At 39.6% G+C, this 15,221-nt stretch overlaps 1 protein-coding gene across 8 annotated transcripts in view; it reads left to right on the top strand.

Moving 5' to 3' along the window:
• LOC115657270 (integrator complex subunit 6-like) overlaps window positions 1–15,221 on the top strand; it is a 60,214-nt gene that overhangs the window by 25,439 nt on the left and 19,554 nt on the right. For 5 of the 8 annotated variants that reach the window (XR_004001943.1, XR_004001944.1, XR_004001942.1 and 2 more), the window contains 7 exons: window positions 408–557; window positions 2,069–2,158; window positions 2,505–2,688; window positions 3,510–3,638; window positions 6,663–6,826; window positions 8,212–8,364; window positions 11,290–11,422. Coding sequence is in view for 4 of the 8 variants with exons in the window: in XM_030574870.1 (XP_030430730.1) it covers window positions 408–557; window positions 2,069–2,158; window positions 2,505–2,688; window positions 3,510–3,638; window positions 6,663–6,826; window positions 8,212–8,364; window positions 11,290–11,422 (1,003 nt within the window). In the remaining 4 variants the exon portion in view is untranslated. Of the gene's footprint in view, window positions 1–407; window positions 558–2,068; window positions 2,159–2,504; window positions 2,689–3,509; window positions 3,639–6,662; window positions 6,827–8,211; window positions 8,365–11,289; window positions 11,423–11,600; window positions 11,682–15,221 lie in introns of all 8 variants that reach the window. The other 3 variants (XM_030574873.1, XM_030574872.1, XM_030574874.1) reach the window with 3 other exon arrangements.

Genomic DNA, 15,221 nt, shown 5'->3' with positions numbered 1-15,221 from the left:
AAATCAAATATTCTCATTCTCATGGAAGTACCCAAATAGTTTCATTAGTCACTTCTGCTTTGCTGCATCTTTCATAAAAAGCGCTAAATAGGCATAGTCATTGTTTCAAAAACTTAATACTGTGTGTAGCTTGTCAGTCTTCTACTATGTACTTCGTGTTCTGTACACATTGCAGTTATGTGGGAAGATACTTGTGTGGCTCCTCTGGTGTTTTTTTATTTTATTTTATTTTTTTTAATTTCAAATGTATGCATCATACAAGCACAACAGCATCTACCTGCTAATGAGAAATATAATCTGCCTCTGAGATGAAAGGTGATAATCAGACCCTGCAGTTGATGTTTGCCGGATCACTACTAAAATGACCAATACTCTGTCTTTTGTCTCTCTATATTACTACATAACAGGCTGGATGGAAGGAAAATCATGCAACATTCATGAATGAACTGAAAAACCTGCAAGCTTCAGGATTGACTACCCTCGGGCAGGCTCTCAGATCCTCGTTTGACTTGTTAAATCTCAATAGATTAGTATCTGGAATAGACAATTATGGACAGGTAACAAATGTTTGTTCTTTCTTCATGTTGTATCAAACACTCTTTGTAACAATTGTTGCTTTGTGGATATTGTTAAATATCTGGAGTGAGGGGATTGATGGAGTATGAGTAAAATGAGGGGGCTGCTTTGAACTGGTTATAGTAAAATGGTTAGGTTCTTTTTAATAAGAACATAAGAATGACCAGACTGGGTCAGAACAATGGTCCATCTAGCCCAGTATCCTGTCTGCTGACAATAGTCAATGCCAGGTGCTTCAGAGGGAATGAACAGAACAGGTAATCATTGAGTGATCTATCCCCTGTCGTCCATGCCCAGCTTCTGGCAAACAAGCCAGGGCCATTCAGAGCATGGGTTTGCATCCTTGACCATCCTGGCTAATGGCCATTGATGGATCTATCTTTCATGAACAAATGTAGTTATTTTTTGAACCCTGTTATAGTTGTGGCCTTCACAACATCCATTGTCAGCGAATTCCACAGGTTGTGCATTGTGTGAAGAAGTACTTCCTTTTGTTTGTTTTAAATCTGTTGCCTATTCATTTTATAGGTTAACCGCTAGTTCTTGTGTTATGTACTATCAATCTTCATAAACTTCAAATAGATTATATAAGTATAGATTTAATTTTTAAAACTCTAGTTCTTATGTCACACACTAAGCCACATGGAAAGATGTTGTGTATATTTGTGTTCAGTGCATATTGTGTGTGCATGTACACACACTTGGAATCTTAAAATTGTAGGCATTTATCAACTAACTATTTCAAACTCTGTCTTATGTTTGCCTTCTCATTACAAGTCTGTTGCATCTTAGCGCATTTAACATGATTTCAGCTTTACGCGGTTGGCAAAAACAAAGAAAGAGAGAAATAACAATTTTAATACTGTACCTGTTATGTGGGTGATTCCACCTGACATTACACTCAATGTAATTTTGACTGCGCGATTTTCGCTTTATGCGTTGTCTGCGGAACGAAACCCCAGTGTAAGATGCAACAGCCCTGTATGGTAACATAATTCATTAAAATACCATCTTTTTTTTAAACCCAGTTCGAAAGATGTTTAATTTTTCCCACTGTTAAGTCTCCTGAATGTATTTGGCAGTATACTGATCTTTTTATTTTCTCCTGCAAGGAGAGCCAGCTAGAATATAGATGTACTGCTGCTATGTAGTGTCATCGGGGTCTACTCCTAACACTCACCTTTTGCTTAAGTGATAGCAAACTCTGACTTTATGGGCCAGGGGTCTGAGTTCTACACTTGTGGTCAGTCTGAAGTTCTGAGTGGCTCTGATGTGCAGTGTCATGTTAGTTGTGGAATTCTGCGTGTCCACAGATTTAACACCATCTCAAGCTTTTATAAGGATTGTTTGGCATTTTAAGTTCTTAAAGGCAGATACCGTGTTTTCTGTGCTGTAAATTGATGAGTACATTTACAGAGCAACACAAGTTTAACTGACGTATGGAATTAAATACTATTTGTTACTGTTTTACATGTTTTTATTCTTTCTCTAGGGGAGGAACCCGTTCTTTTTAGAGCCATCTATTTTAATTACCATCACAGATGGAAACAAATTGACACATGCTGCGGGTGTTCAAGAGGAGGTAAGACTTTTGTATTTGTTTTACTTTTTAAAATGGCTACAGGGGAACACTAACTTTCATCTTGGCAGTGTGTGCTAAAATAATTATGAATTAGATTTATATTGGTGGTAATTCGGCTTCATTCTGAAGACCACTCTTTAAGAAAGGTGGACCAGTTTCTCTCCTGTTGTCCCACTGCTTAGTTCCATAGTCACTAGGGGTTCACAGACTACAGTTTGAGAGCACTGATTAATAGAGAAGAAAACTGGTCCTTCAGTTTATCAATTATTTTGATGATTAGTTTGGGTACATGTCTTCAAATGAGCATCTGATCCCTTAAAGCTTTCTTCAAATCTTTCTTTATTAGCTTCATCTTCCTTTGAATTCTCCTCTACCGGGCAGTGAACTAACCAAAGAACCATTTCGTTGGGATCAAAGGCTGTTTGCCCTAGTGCTGCGTTTGCCAGGAGCTTCTTCTGTTGAACCAGAGCAACTAGGGAGCGTACCCACTGATGAATCTGCAATCACACAGATGTGTGAAGTGACAGGAGGTAGTTGGATGTTGTTTTGCTTTGGTTTCAATGTGGAGTTTGGCTTACTCTCTAAGTTGTTTTAATGGGATGCTCTTGGGGGATAGAGAGAAGTAATTTTGCATCTAATTTGTCTCACCTTGGATACTGACTCTGCCCTGGCCAGTTCAACATGTTAGCATTGCACTGCTGAGTCTGGGTTTCTACCTTGCAAGAGTATTTTAAAATTTAAAAAATACTGGCTCTTTTAAATCTGACAGCTTTTCACTTTTTTTCACTTTAAGGTTTGTAATCCCTTCCCCTTTCTTTATAAAAGGCTGGTCATCATCTTTGAAAAGTGACTAAAAATGAAACCATCTCACTCATCAGATTTGTTCCTTACGTATTCAGTAAAACCTGCATCCTGTAATAACAAATGTTGATTTCATTAACCCTCTGGTGCTAACGCAGCTAAAAGAAGTGAATTACACAAGAATGAACAGAAGCATCATTGACAGTATTGAGGTCTGCACCAATGAGTTTGCACCATTCTCACCGAAGGCTTTTTTGGCCTTCAAAGCCTATGTTATTGGTGATAATGCACAGGATGGAAAAGACCAACTTGGCTTTCACAGTCTGTATTATTTGCACTGTGGAAGTATTGTGCCATGTCTGTTGATGATTTGAATTTGTCACTAAAGCAGCAACTCTGCAGTGGTGGTTCCATGTAAAGTTGAAAAGAGCCTTGACATATATTATAACTTTTATTTTTATAATAAACAGTATCCTCCTTACTTACACAATTAAGGTTTGCTGTGACTTTTTTTCAGACTTTTACTGTATTGCTCTTCTTTTATTTATAGGTCGCTCCTATTGTGTGCGGACACAAAGAATGTTGAACCAATGTTTAGAATCTCTAGTTCAAAAAGTTCAGAGTGGTGTTGTTATTAACTTTGAAAAATCAGGACCAGACCCAGCTCCCATTGGAGAAGGTACAGTAACTATTCACTTTCATCTCCGTAGCTGTAATCTGTGTACAAGCGTTTTTGTTATGTTGCATTGTAAAATGAGTGTAGCTCCTTAATGTGTATGGTATCTGAGATTTTTCCTTGTTTTAGGAATGAAATGCCTTTATTGCTTATTCTATTGACTGAGGAACCACAGCTAAAAAGACAGAAAATGTCCAACATTGCTACTTATTCCTGTTTTAAGTAGTGGTTGCAGTGTAGTTGTAAATGTCAATCCCAGGATACTAGAGAGACAAGGTGGGTGAGGGAATATCTTTTACTTGACCGACATCTGTTGATGAGAGAGACAAGCTTATGAGCCACACAGAGCTGAAGAGGCGCTTGGTACCACATACAGCAAGCTTGAAAGCTTTTGTCTCTCATCAACAGAAGTAAGTAGTAGAGGCATTAACAACTGTACTGTGTTGAAATAATTGGAAAGCCTCCTGGATGCATTATACACACCAGTCTTGTGAATGCTATGTTTATTTTCAAAGCAGTATAGGGTGACAGTATATAAAGCTGTTGTTTTTAAATACCTCAATCTATTGTAAGAACTTCATTTGTTTAAAAAAAAAATTGAGCTGTGTGTGTGAATTTTATTTGGGCTTGTCTTCTCTAGGCTTTACCAGAGTTAATTCAGCTTCAAGTAACTTGAGGTCTTCAGCACATTTGTAAAGGCTAATGTGGATTTACTTCCTCCTCCCCTTTGTCTCCCCCCCTCCAATTTTGCTTTACCCTTGGGCTCAGCTTAGGGTAAAGAGCAACAGGTATCCTGAAGCAAATGTTTGGGAGTGTACATGCTAACCTTTTGAAACACATGAACTAGTTAGAGATAATTGCCAGTCAGTAAACTTGAGGTCAAAATGTCTTGTGTTGACAAACCCTTGGTGCGCTCAGGCTGTCTCTGCGCTGGAAGGAAGGTGTATTTTAACATATGTTGCATATGTGAAAAATACACCTTTGTTTTGCCTACTGTAGACAAGGCCTTTGAAAGCAACTGCAAAAGACACCTGCTGGATTTACAGTTCTTGAAGGTTAACACCATGGATCACCATTAAGGATTCTTCAGTATGTTACAGCAACAGAATTTAATCATCTTGGAGATACTACCTATTTGAAATCTAGTAATTTGGGGGGAGGTGGGTGCAGAGAGGGCTTTCAGGTGCTGCACCTGCCAACTTTTGTGGCTTTACCTTTCACATTTTTTCCCCTTTTTAATTGCTTCTCTCTCCCCACGTTTGGTAAGGTGAACCTCAGAAACAGAGGAAACTGACTATATATGTGGAAACAGTAAAACTGACTATACATGTGCTGTCAAATGCACAAAATGAACGGAGGAAAAGAAAATGTAATTCATTTTTAGTTGCTATCATGAACTTTTAAAAAAAAACATACTTCAGATGTGATTTTAAATTAATACACTGTAAAAGTGTCTTTTTTTAACATTTTTGGTATTGTGCTACTTGAAACTGATCACGCTGTGATCAGTCAAAACTTTTCTTTCCTAAGTGCAAGTGAAAAATTATGTGCCAAGACAGGAGAGAATGTGTGGGGAAAAAATACATTTGTTGATCATGGGGCAATTTGTTCAGACTTGCAGAACTCGACACCTAAAATTAAGAGAAAACTGATCCCTTAGCATGTTTAGGAAGACTCTCTTTTCCTACAACTTAGACGCACAGAAAATCATACACTTAAAAGCAGACTTGAAGACACTTAGAGAATGCAAGTAGAACAAAAAAATCAAGAGTGTATATTGGTTTGGGGGGATCCTTTATACATTCTACAATGATCATCTATCACCCTTACATTCATTCTGAGCCACCTTTTCTTCCCTCCTGCCTTTCTCTCCTGTTTGCCTGCCTGCTTTCCTCATAATGACTTTTCATCTACTTGGGAAAATGTTTTAGACTTACCCCTAGCATCCCGTGCAGTCCAAGCTGGCACTAAGCAAAGTCCCTGACATCTGCAGGTCTGGACACTGGAGTTGCAAGGTTACTCTTGTATGGGAAAGCAACTGAATGAACTGGATTGTTTTTTTTTTTTCTTTTATCCGAAATGTAGCAGTGTTGGTTCTCTTCAAATCGTTTTACTGCATGCTACAAAAAATGGAGAAGTGAATTGATCTGTAACAGAAGGGCATGTTCTGTAATACCAGTCAACCATTTCTGAAGCAAAGTGAATCAAAAGCGTATACCTGTGACAAATGCTGGGAACTAGACTGGCAAGCTTAGCAATGCACCTGTATCTTGTCAAGCCATGTTCCAAAACCACATCTAGCTTTTGTGAAATAATCTGAGTTTATTTGAACTGTTTCAGTTTTAATAAAAATAAAAATAAAAATAAAAATGGGGGAATGTATATGAGATAATAGGCCATAATGCGTTAATTGATACAAAACCCTTTAAACTTGCATTTCTGTGGAGGAAGGAGAGGAGTGAAATGACTTACTAATAAGGCGTTAGGAACTTAACAGACTGCTGAAAATTAAGACAAAATCTATTCCCATAGGGTACATTTTACACCTCTAAAATTTTTGTCTTTCCCTGGAGAAGTTTTCCCATTTAATTTCAACTAATACTAACACTATTTCCTGTACACTCTATCACTTTCAGTGAGACTATAAAATGTCCGTGATCTGTTTTTGTTGCCAGGACAGTGTTAGAGATTCTAGACTTGTATATTGTACCATTTTTAAAGCAAGTACTTAATAAACTTAATTTTGTGTAATGTGCTGAGAAAGCAGTGCTGCACTTAGTTGAATTTCTGTGTAACTGGAGCAGGACTGTAGAATGTGGGCAAACATGTTCTTAAAGTGACTTTAAATTATGCCATTTTACACACTGATGTAGGTGTTCAGCCTTGATGTTAAGACACACATTGATGTCTTTGAAACAAATGGAATGGGACATTGGTTCTTAATAAGAGAACTTCCTAGGAAGCGAATGCGTGCCATGTAGCTTTTTATTTTTCATTTTATTTTTTTTTGCTTTGTTTAAATTTTAGATGGACTTGTTGATTCATCCAGGCCCATCAATTCATTTGCTTCTCAACCGTGGCATAGTTGTCATAAACTCATTTATGTACGACCTAACCCTAAAACTGGTGTTCCTGTTGGGCATTGGCCAATTCCAGAGTCATTTTGGCCTGATCAGAATTCACCAACTCTGGTAAGTAAAACAAACTAAAGAAAAGGACTCCACATCTCCTGACCTGATAGAGAGCTCTTAAAATGAACAGTAAATTAGTCTCTTACCCCAGGCTTGCTTGTGGTTTGGCTTTCACTACAAAATGAATTGACTCTCTGTGATGCTGATTGGTGACAAGTCTAGAAATTGCATCTCACATCACTTCTGGATTTGGAAAGTTTATTGCAATAAATGTTTCATTCAGTAAGCTAGTTCTTTTAATAGTTCTTAAATATTGCATCAGTCAGGCTTTAGTTCAATAACTATACATTTTGCGACAGTGGAAATAAAGTTTTCAAAATATTGAGTCAAAATTATGCTTTGAACTAAATTATTTAAAGCGTTTAAAAAATGGGGCTAGAAAATAGAGCCATGGAGTCTTAAACTATCTCAACAAGGGAGGTTAGAAGATGTGCAGTTTTGATGTTCCTTCTTCTTGGTACATAGCAGCTCTCCATGTATATGATTCTTCTCTTCCTAGCAGGGAAAGTTGTGACTGGGAAGAAAGCAAATAATTGCATTCTCTAGATAATCGTGGGAATATGCAGCATGTGCTTGCTCTTTTCTGAAACATTGTTATTTTGTTGGTTATTGGCTTAACCTAGCAGCTTTTTTTTCATAGATATATCATTTCTAAGTGGGCACGTTATGTTTCTGCACTTGTGGTGTTTGCTCAAGGTGCTAGTTTTTCCTAGGGGGGGCAGGAATCACTCACTAGGGAACATTTTGAGCAATCGTATTGGCCAAGTGGCTACGCTCTCAAACATGGATTTCTGTGAACAGCAGGCTGAGAGAAAGACTTCACGTTTTTCTTTAAATCATGTATTTGCACGCTTTGTGGATTGACTGTGCTTTAGGACTTGAAATATTTAAAACATTTTAATTTTAACTGCCTTTCTCCCCCTTGTGGGTTAGGAGGGAATTGTGTGCCAGTGTTGTTGAATCTCTTGTGAATGATTTTGTTAATAGTCCATTATCTTGATTCATCTGGATCACATGGTAGGCACTTAACCTTCTGCTATTGTCAAAACTTGATGATTAACTTGTTTGTTTTTTTTAAGTGTTGAAGGCTAGTGAGGAATAAAGGGTGTGTATGGGAGGGGTTGCATTACTACATGTCAACTGTTTGTTTACTAAATGATTTTATTCATCTGCATTTAGTAATACAGCTTGATTTGATTTATTTAAAAGAATGTATCAAAAGTGGAACACTCTTAAAATATTACCTTAGATTGGAGCTGTATTAAATAAAAGAAAAAAGCAAAATTCTGAGTGGCAGGTACTAGCATTAAAGATTAAACCTGATTATCTTTAACATCAGGCAGTTGGTGGACTCTAAGTCGTGAATCTTTTCTTCTTCCTCTTAGCCGCCACGCACAGCTCATCCTGTTGTGAGGTTCTCCTGTGTAGACTGTGAGCCAATGGTAATAGACAAGCTTCCTTTTGACAAATATGAACTGGAACCTTCGCCCTTAACGCAGTACATCCTGGAACGAAAGTCCCCCCATGCCTGCTGGCAGGTATTTGCCCTTATTTGATGATTATAAAGTTAATAGGAATCCCCAGGCAGTGCTATGTTAATCTGCGTAAACCTGCAAGAAGGCAAGAGGTAGGTCTGATGTTACACTGTTCTGCCGAGTTGAGGAAATAGGCATCTTTACATATCTCCTCAATTCTGACTAGATTTTTCAAAGTCTTTGAAGAGGTGATGCTACCTCAGGCTTCATCAATTCATTTATAGAATATCAGGGTTGGAAGGGACTTCAGGAGGTCATCTAGTCCAGCCCCCTGCTCAAAGCAGGACCAATTCCCACACAGTTTTTTTACCCCAGTTCCCTAAATGGGCCCCTCAAGGACTGAACTCGCAGCCCTGGGTTTAGCAGCCAATGCTCAAACCACTGAGCCATCCCTCAGTGGCAAAGGTGTCCCCCAGGTTCCACACTCAGATGAAATGCAACTTGCCACTTGCATGTTGGAAAAGGAAGAGATTATTGAGTTCTATTAGAACTCTTAGATGTTATTTAAGTGACAAAAATTCTAATGTACTGTGTGGTAAGTAGCGGTTTTAACTTCTCCCATCCAATTCACACCTTATGCTTAATGCACTGGGTCCTGTGGAGGCCTTGGTGCTATTCTTGGCTTTGTCACAGGCTTCTTCTGCATGGCCTGGGGCAAGTCACTTAGGCCTGGTCTGCATTTAGGGCTTGTCTACACTTAACAGTGCTGCAGCGATGCAACTGCACGGGCGCAGCTGTGCCACTTAGTGAAGAGGCCACCTATGCCAATGGGAGAGCCATTCCCATCAGCGTGCTGCTCTGTCTCCCCAAGTTATAGTAGCCCTCCCATTGACATAGCACTGTCTACACTAGAATCTTATGTTGGTATAACGACATCACTCATGAGTGTGGATTTTTCACACCCCTGAGCAATGTAATTATGTCAACATAAGTTCCTATTGCAGACCAGTGTTTGTCAATGGCCACTGAGTGGACCGACGCTAGTCCCTGAGATCCTTGACACAGTTCAGGAAGCCAGCAAGCCAGTCCCTGGTATAAAAAAGTTGAGAAACATTAGTGTACACCATGCCTTAGAGTTTAGGACGATATTGCTGTGGTGCACCTTGAGTCTTGTAGCTATGCTGCCTTTACCTTCGGTGTTGATGCAGCTAGATCCACGGATGAATGCCTTTTGTTGACCTAGCGTGTTCACGTAGGCTGCATCTATGCTACAGGGTTATCCGGCATAGCTGTAGTGCTGTAGCTATGCCACTATAGCCCCTGTAGCGTAGACAAGCCCTTAATTTCTCTGTGCCTTAGTTCCCCCTCTGTAAATGGGGTTCTCCTTCCTCACAGGGATATGTTGTGAAGATGAATTCATTTAATATAGGTGAGGTACTATGATAATTTGAGATCATTTCATTACCTAGAAAGAATCCAGAAAGAATTTGGAAACAGCATGGAAGTGTAGAGAGATGTTAACATCTCTGACTTACAAATAAAAGATAAAAGTAATTTTGGAAATGTAACCAACAATAAAACAAACCACACAGTTGCCTAGGAAAAAAACTGAGGGAATGCAGTCAATTTACAATCCAGTGAATTCCAAATAATGGCTTTAAAGCGTGCTTGGATATCTCATCTGCCCCTCAGTCCCCCTGACAAATTTTGTGAATAAATAAACTAGAGAGATTCAAACAGCTTTTCGTGTCCGAGTTGCATGAAAGACCCACTTAGACAAGGGAAACTGACTAATTACAGTGGAAAATATTTAACAAACTATACTGTCAAATGCACATATGTTTAAAAAACCTGGAAAAATAGTGGAATTTTTTTTTCACTTACAACAATCAAGTGTTTCTTGTAACATTAGCAGACAAATAATCTGCAGAAAAAAGTGATTTTTGTTGACTGTGTCTCTGTAAGAGTAAATAGTCCCATTTAGAATGTACTTCCTTATGCTTCTGTATATTGCCACAAATTTCTTAGCTGCCAAATAATGTGTGTATGTCTATTTCTCAAAATAGTACTCCACTCCATTGTTACAAGTTTAACCTCTAGAATATTGGCATCCTCCAAATTTAAGAGAAGTGCGTATCTTAATAATCAGTCTTCTGAGGATTAATGCTGTGTTTAACTTTCATGTTTACAAATTGGCAATATCTCCTTAGTTTTGAGTGTGTGTGTCAATGTATTGAAGAATGAAAAATCAGGCTTTTTATTAATTGTGCATATGTTTTAGGGAGAACTTTATAAATCAAAATATTAGAAAAATCTACCTGCAACAGAGATCAGATATAGCCTGTTAAACAGTGTCCAGCAGTGGAGCATCTATCACTTCCCTTGAGAGCCATTTAATATAGTGTCAACAAATCACTAGAAAATAGGCTCTGGAGTTCAGTCCCACCCTGATGGGATGGACTAAATGATTAAGTATCTTTACATCTCTGATGTGTATATAATTTACAAGTCTAAGGGCATGTGTACATTACTGGCTGGATCGACAGGTAGCAATCGATCCAGCAGGGATCGATTTATTGCATCTAGTATATCAACCACCAAGCGCTCTCCCGTCGACTCCGGTACTCCACCAGGGCGAAAGGTGCAGACGGAGTCAACGGGGGAGCGTCTGCTGTCTACTTACTGCGGTGTCTTCACCATGGTAAGTGGATCTAAGTACGTCAACTTCAGCTATGTTGTTCACGTAGCTCAACCTGTGTAACTTAGATGGATTTCACCTCCCTCTCCCCCCTTCCCCAGTGTAGACCAGGCCCAAGTGCATGTCCAGTTGTAGGTATACAGGTAAAATCAAACTCAGCAATTTTCTGCAGTTTTCCCCTTCTCCCCTTTAAAAAGAGTAGAAAATCAGATTGCACTTATTCTGATAAATGTGCAACGTTTTAGAATGTTTTTTGTTTTAAATATAATGTTTCTTATGTTCTTTATCAGGTATTTGTGAGTAACAGTGGAAAATACAGTGAACTTGGCCATCCGTTTGGGTATTTAAAAGCAAGCACTACTTTAACCTGTGTAAACCTCTTTGTGATGCCTTACAACTATCCTGCTTTACTTCCTCTGCTAGGTAGGTAATACAGTACATCGGACAAGTTAACAGCATAAAAATAAGGATGGCTAATGTGCTGCCTAAATTTATCGGTTAAAATAATGGAGATCAGAGAGTATAGAATGTTGCAAACTCTTAAATATAATTTGGGAGGAGAGGATTTTCATACCCCCTCTCCTTTTTTTTTTCTCTCCAGCAGAGGAGGAGAGCTACCTGCTTCCAGTGCATGTTTGATGCTGTTCACCTCCTAGACACGTAGCCTCTTCCTTAACCTGGAGTAAGCTTCAACCTCCATTCTTTTCCCTCATGTAGGATTTGGTATCTCCATTTTTTTGCAGTTGCTCTTGTGACATCCTACTTTTGGCTGGAAGGTCAGGTGCAGGACTTTTTAGGGGTGTTGGGGAGAGAGAAGTCAAATACTGCAATTTAGAGTAGCAACGAGCAAGCAGGTCTAGAGCAACAAAGCCGCCAGCGTTTCCCCTCGAGGACCAAATGTTTCATTTTCATGATGAGCTCGCTTTCCACAGGCGAGATAATACTAGAGAAGTAGTGCATGAATAGGCCCTGTAATAGCTATAGTGTAAAGACTTTGGTTCCCATGGCAAAATGCTAATGGCAGAGGGAATTGCTTCCCAGGTGCTATTATTTCTTTTATTTATAGAGCCAGTGTGTTTTAAAAATTATACAAAATAACAGTGAAGATTTAGGATAAGGAAATATTGAACTTTAAAACATTATTTTTCGTATTATATGGAACAGTCACATACATTATTCTGGCAAGAAAAGGTGCAAGAATGTTTGTTTATATTCCTGATACACCTCATCACCTCACCATAATCCACCAGCAAATCAGCACTTCTCTTAGTTGAAAACATTAACTCATGGCTTGTATGTCAGCCTAATGATGATTCCAACACCTAGGTCTTGGAGTTCAGTCTTAAAAGCACCTGCTTTCTGAGAGCTGGTTGCTACCAAATCTGATGAACTGCCACTTCTATTGCAGATCTGCTAGTCCAGCAGAGGCCATCAGTGGATACAAATAAATTTGGTGTAGTCATTTTGATCTGCCACTTCTTCCCCCACCCTATTTTCAGAGGTGAAGAGTCTTCCCATTTTATGTGGAAAACAAGAATGTAAGAGAGGTGCCTCTGCAACATGTGCAGTGCTGTTCTGCTGCTCACTACCTCAAGCATGTGGTGCACCTTGTCTGTACAATTAAACTGCATGGTGCTGTTTGAATGACAGGGTGGGGCTTTTCAAACGCATGAGTCGTAAACAGGATGTTTACCATGGCGGTACAGTGATGACACATCCAGTACATGTATCTTGAGCTGTTTCTTATCACTGTATTGAACACTTCTATCCATGGAATGGGAGGCTTGGTGAAATTAGGTTCAGTGACAGTTCTGAATGAACTTAAAAGAAGGCTTTTTTGCTGAATATATATGTCCTCGGATCAATGGGAGAAATTGCCAAGTACTTACCAACTGACAGTATACTCTTAAATATTTCCAAAGACACTTGTAAAAATACTTGACATCTTTGATATGTTTTTGTATTTAAAAGAAGAGCAAGAAGACTGGTTTGATTGCATAAACCACTCTTTCCTTTTTCTGATGAGCCAGGGGTTTGATGTTCTACAGGGGAGAAGGAAGAGTAACTTACTCTGATCACCCATGACTTGTCTTGTTGCTCTAAGAGCTGTTTTAATGTTTCCTGTGTCCACCATTCTATTGGAAGAGCTCTGCATCTGGGGAATGAGACAAACGTTGATGCTCAGGGTGGAATGCAGATAAACTTTCCCCCTTCCCTTTTTTCCATGACGGGAGGGGGGGGAGTTGTACAGTATAAGAAGATAAACATAATCTGAACCACCCTAATATATTGCGCCCCCTGGGTCTGTCAAGAAGTTTTCAAGACCTTGTGTGTTTTAAGTGTTGCTAGCTGCTTACAAGACCATTCTTTCTTGAATTCGTTTATTCCCACTATTCCGTTGGTGGGTAAAGGGAAGGTTTTAATTTGACATCCTGGAACAAGTTTTGCCTGAGAGAGCCTATGAATACCAGTGTTAAGAACACTAAAGAAAATGGAAGATTTTGCCAAGTTGGTGAAGTGAATTCCTGGGACCAATGACTAAAAGATGTAAAATCATACCACAGTTAGAGACAGTTTCTCAATTTTAAGACATAGACTTAGGAATCTGAAGCTTTGCAGGGAACCAGTGAGTGCAGTTGACAGGTATGGCCATTCATGGGAGAGTGGAGCCAAACAGTCCAGTGTGATGGTCTGATCTGAGCAAGTTTAGTAGTATTGGTGTCAGGCTGACAAAACTCTGGTCTGTAGCTCAGAAGAGGATGCCCTTGCTCTTACAAAGCCAAAGAGTGACCATGAGGGATGTACTAGTGCATCTGGCACATGCATACTCTACCTGCTTGTACTGAATGCCAGAGAATCATAGTGTTCTAACCTAGCAGGCTGTCCACTCTGAAGACCAGAAGAACACCAGAATAGTAAATGCAATCCTTGTCTGTTGCTTCTCCAAGTTTCTCCTGACAATAAAATACAAAAATCTGCCTCTGAAGGTACTACTTCTCCTGGATAGGTCTGTGGTGTACCATGATATTACATGCATTGGGCCCAGGGATGGAGTTGTCATGTTTTCTGATACATCAGAATCTTAATCCGATGACTGACCTATGCTTAACAACTGTTTCTCTTGTTAATTTCTTACACCAGTTTCCAAATGTCTTCTCCTAACAAAGAAACAACACCACTGAAATGGAATCAGCAAGGCCATTGCACTTACAGATCTCATCCCATGTCTGCAGAAGAGCAGGCTAATTGAAAAGCCAAAGCCATAAAGCATAAATGAAGCCATGGATTTAAAATTGTAACACAGCAAAGATCAAAGTTATTGATGAAATCTAGGGTGTTAGCTTGGCTGAGCAATTTACACAACTCTTTCCTGGCTGATCCTAGTCACCGAGGCACTAATGTGGAGGGTGAGCTTTGATGAGAGAACAGGGCCATGGATATTCTTCTGAAGAGTCATTGGAGGTGTTTGGAGAAGTAGCAGATAATAAAATACGCCAGAAGGAAATCAATTGAACCCCCATGTTGGTGCTTACATGCACTCAAAACTGAGCGGTTTGAAAAGTGACATGCATCCGACGAAGTGGGTTTTCACCCACGAAAGCTCATGCTCCAAAACGTCTGTTAGTCTATAAGGTGCCACAGGATTCTTTGCTGCTTTTACAGATCCAGACTAACACGGCTCCCCCTCTGATACTTGAAAAGTGTAGGTTTTCTGTGGAGACCCTATGATTTGAACCAGCTCAAATGATGCTCCCACACACTTCTTGAGAGATTGCAAGAGGTGATTTTATATTTGAAAATCCAAAAGCTGCCCTTTTCCCCCCCTGTGAGCTAAATGAACTGTTCTGGCATAGTATTACAGAGCCAAATACTGCTTTTACACTAGTGGGCATAGGGAGTACTCTATGATGGATTATTCCATACTTCCATAACAGTGCCCTTGACTGGACCGTCTCTGGGGATGGGCAAGCCATGACCTTTGGATGTAAAATCATGAGCCTCTACTGCATAAACTAAAGCAATGGTTCTCAAAGCCAGTCCACCGCTTGTTCAGGGAAAGCCCCTAATGGGCCGGGCCGGTTTGTTTACCTGCCGTGTCCACAGGTTCGGGTGATCACGGCTCCAACTGGCCGCAGTTTGCTGCTCCAGGCCAATGGGGGCTGTGGAAAGGGCAGCCAGCACATCCCTCGGCCTGTGCCACTTCCCAGAGCTGCTATTGGCA

The sequence above is a fragment of the Gopherus evgoodei genome, chromosome 9 (genome assembly GCF_007399415.2).
Source record: "Gopherus evgoodei ecotype Sinaloan lineage chromosome 9, rGopEvg1_v1.p, whole genome shotgun sequence".
Classification (NCBI taxonomy): domain Eukaryota; kingdom Metazoa; phylum Chordata; order Testudines; family Testudinidae; genus Gopherus; species Gopherus evgoodei.
Note: the sequence above shows the minus strand (reverse complement) of the source record. Positions and strands in the feature narration are given on the sequence as shown.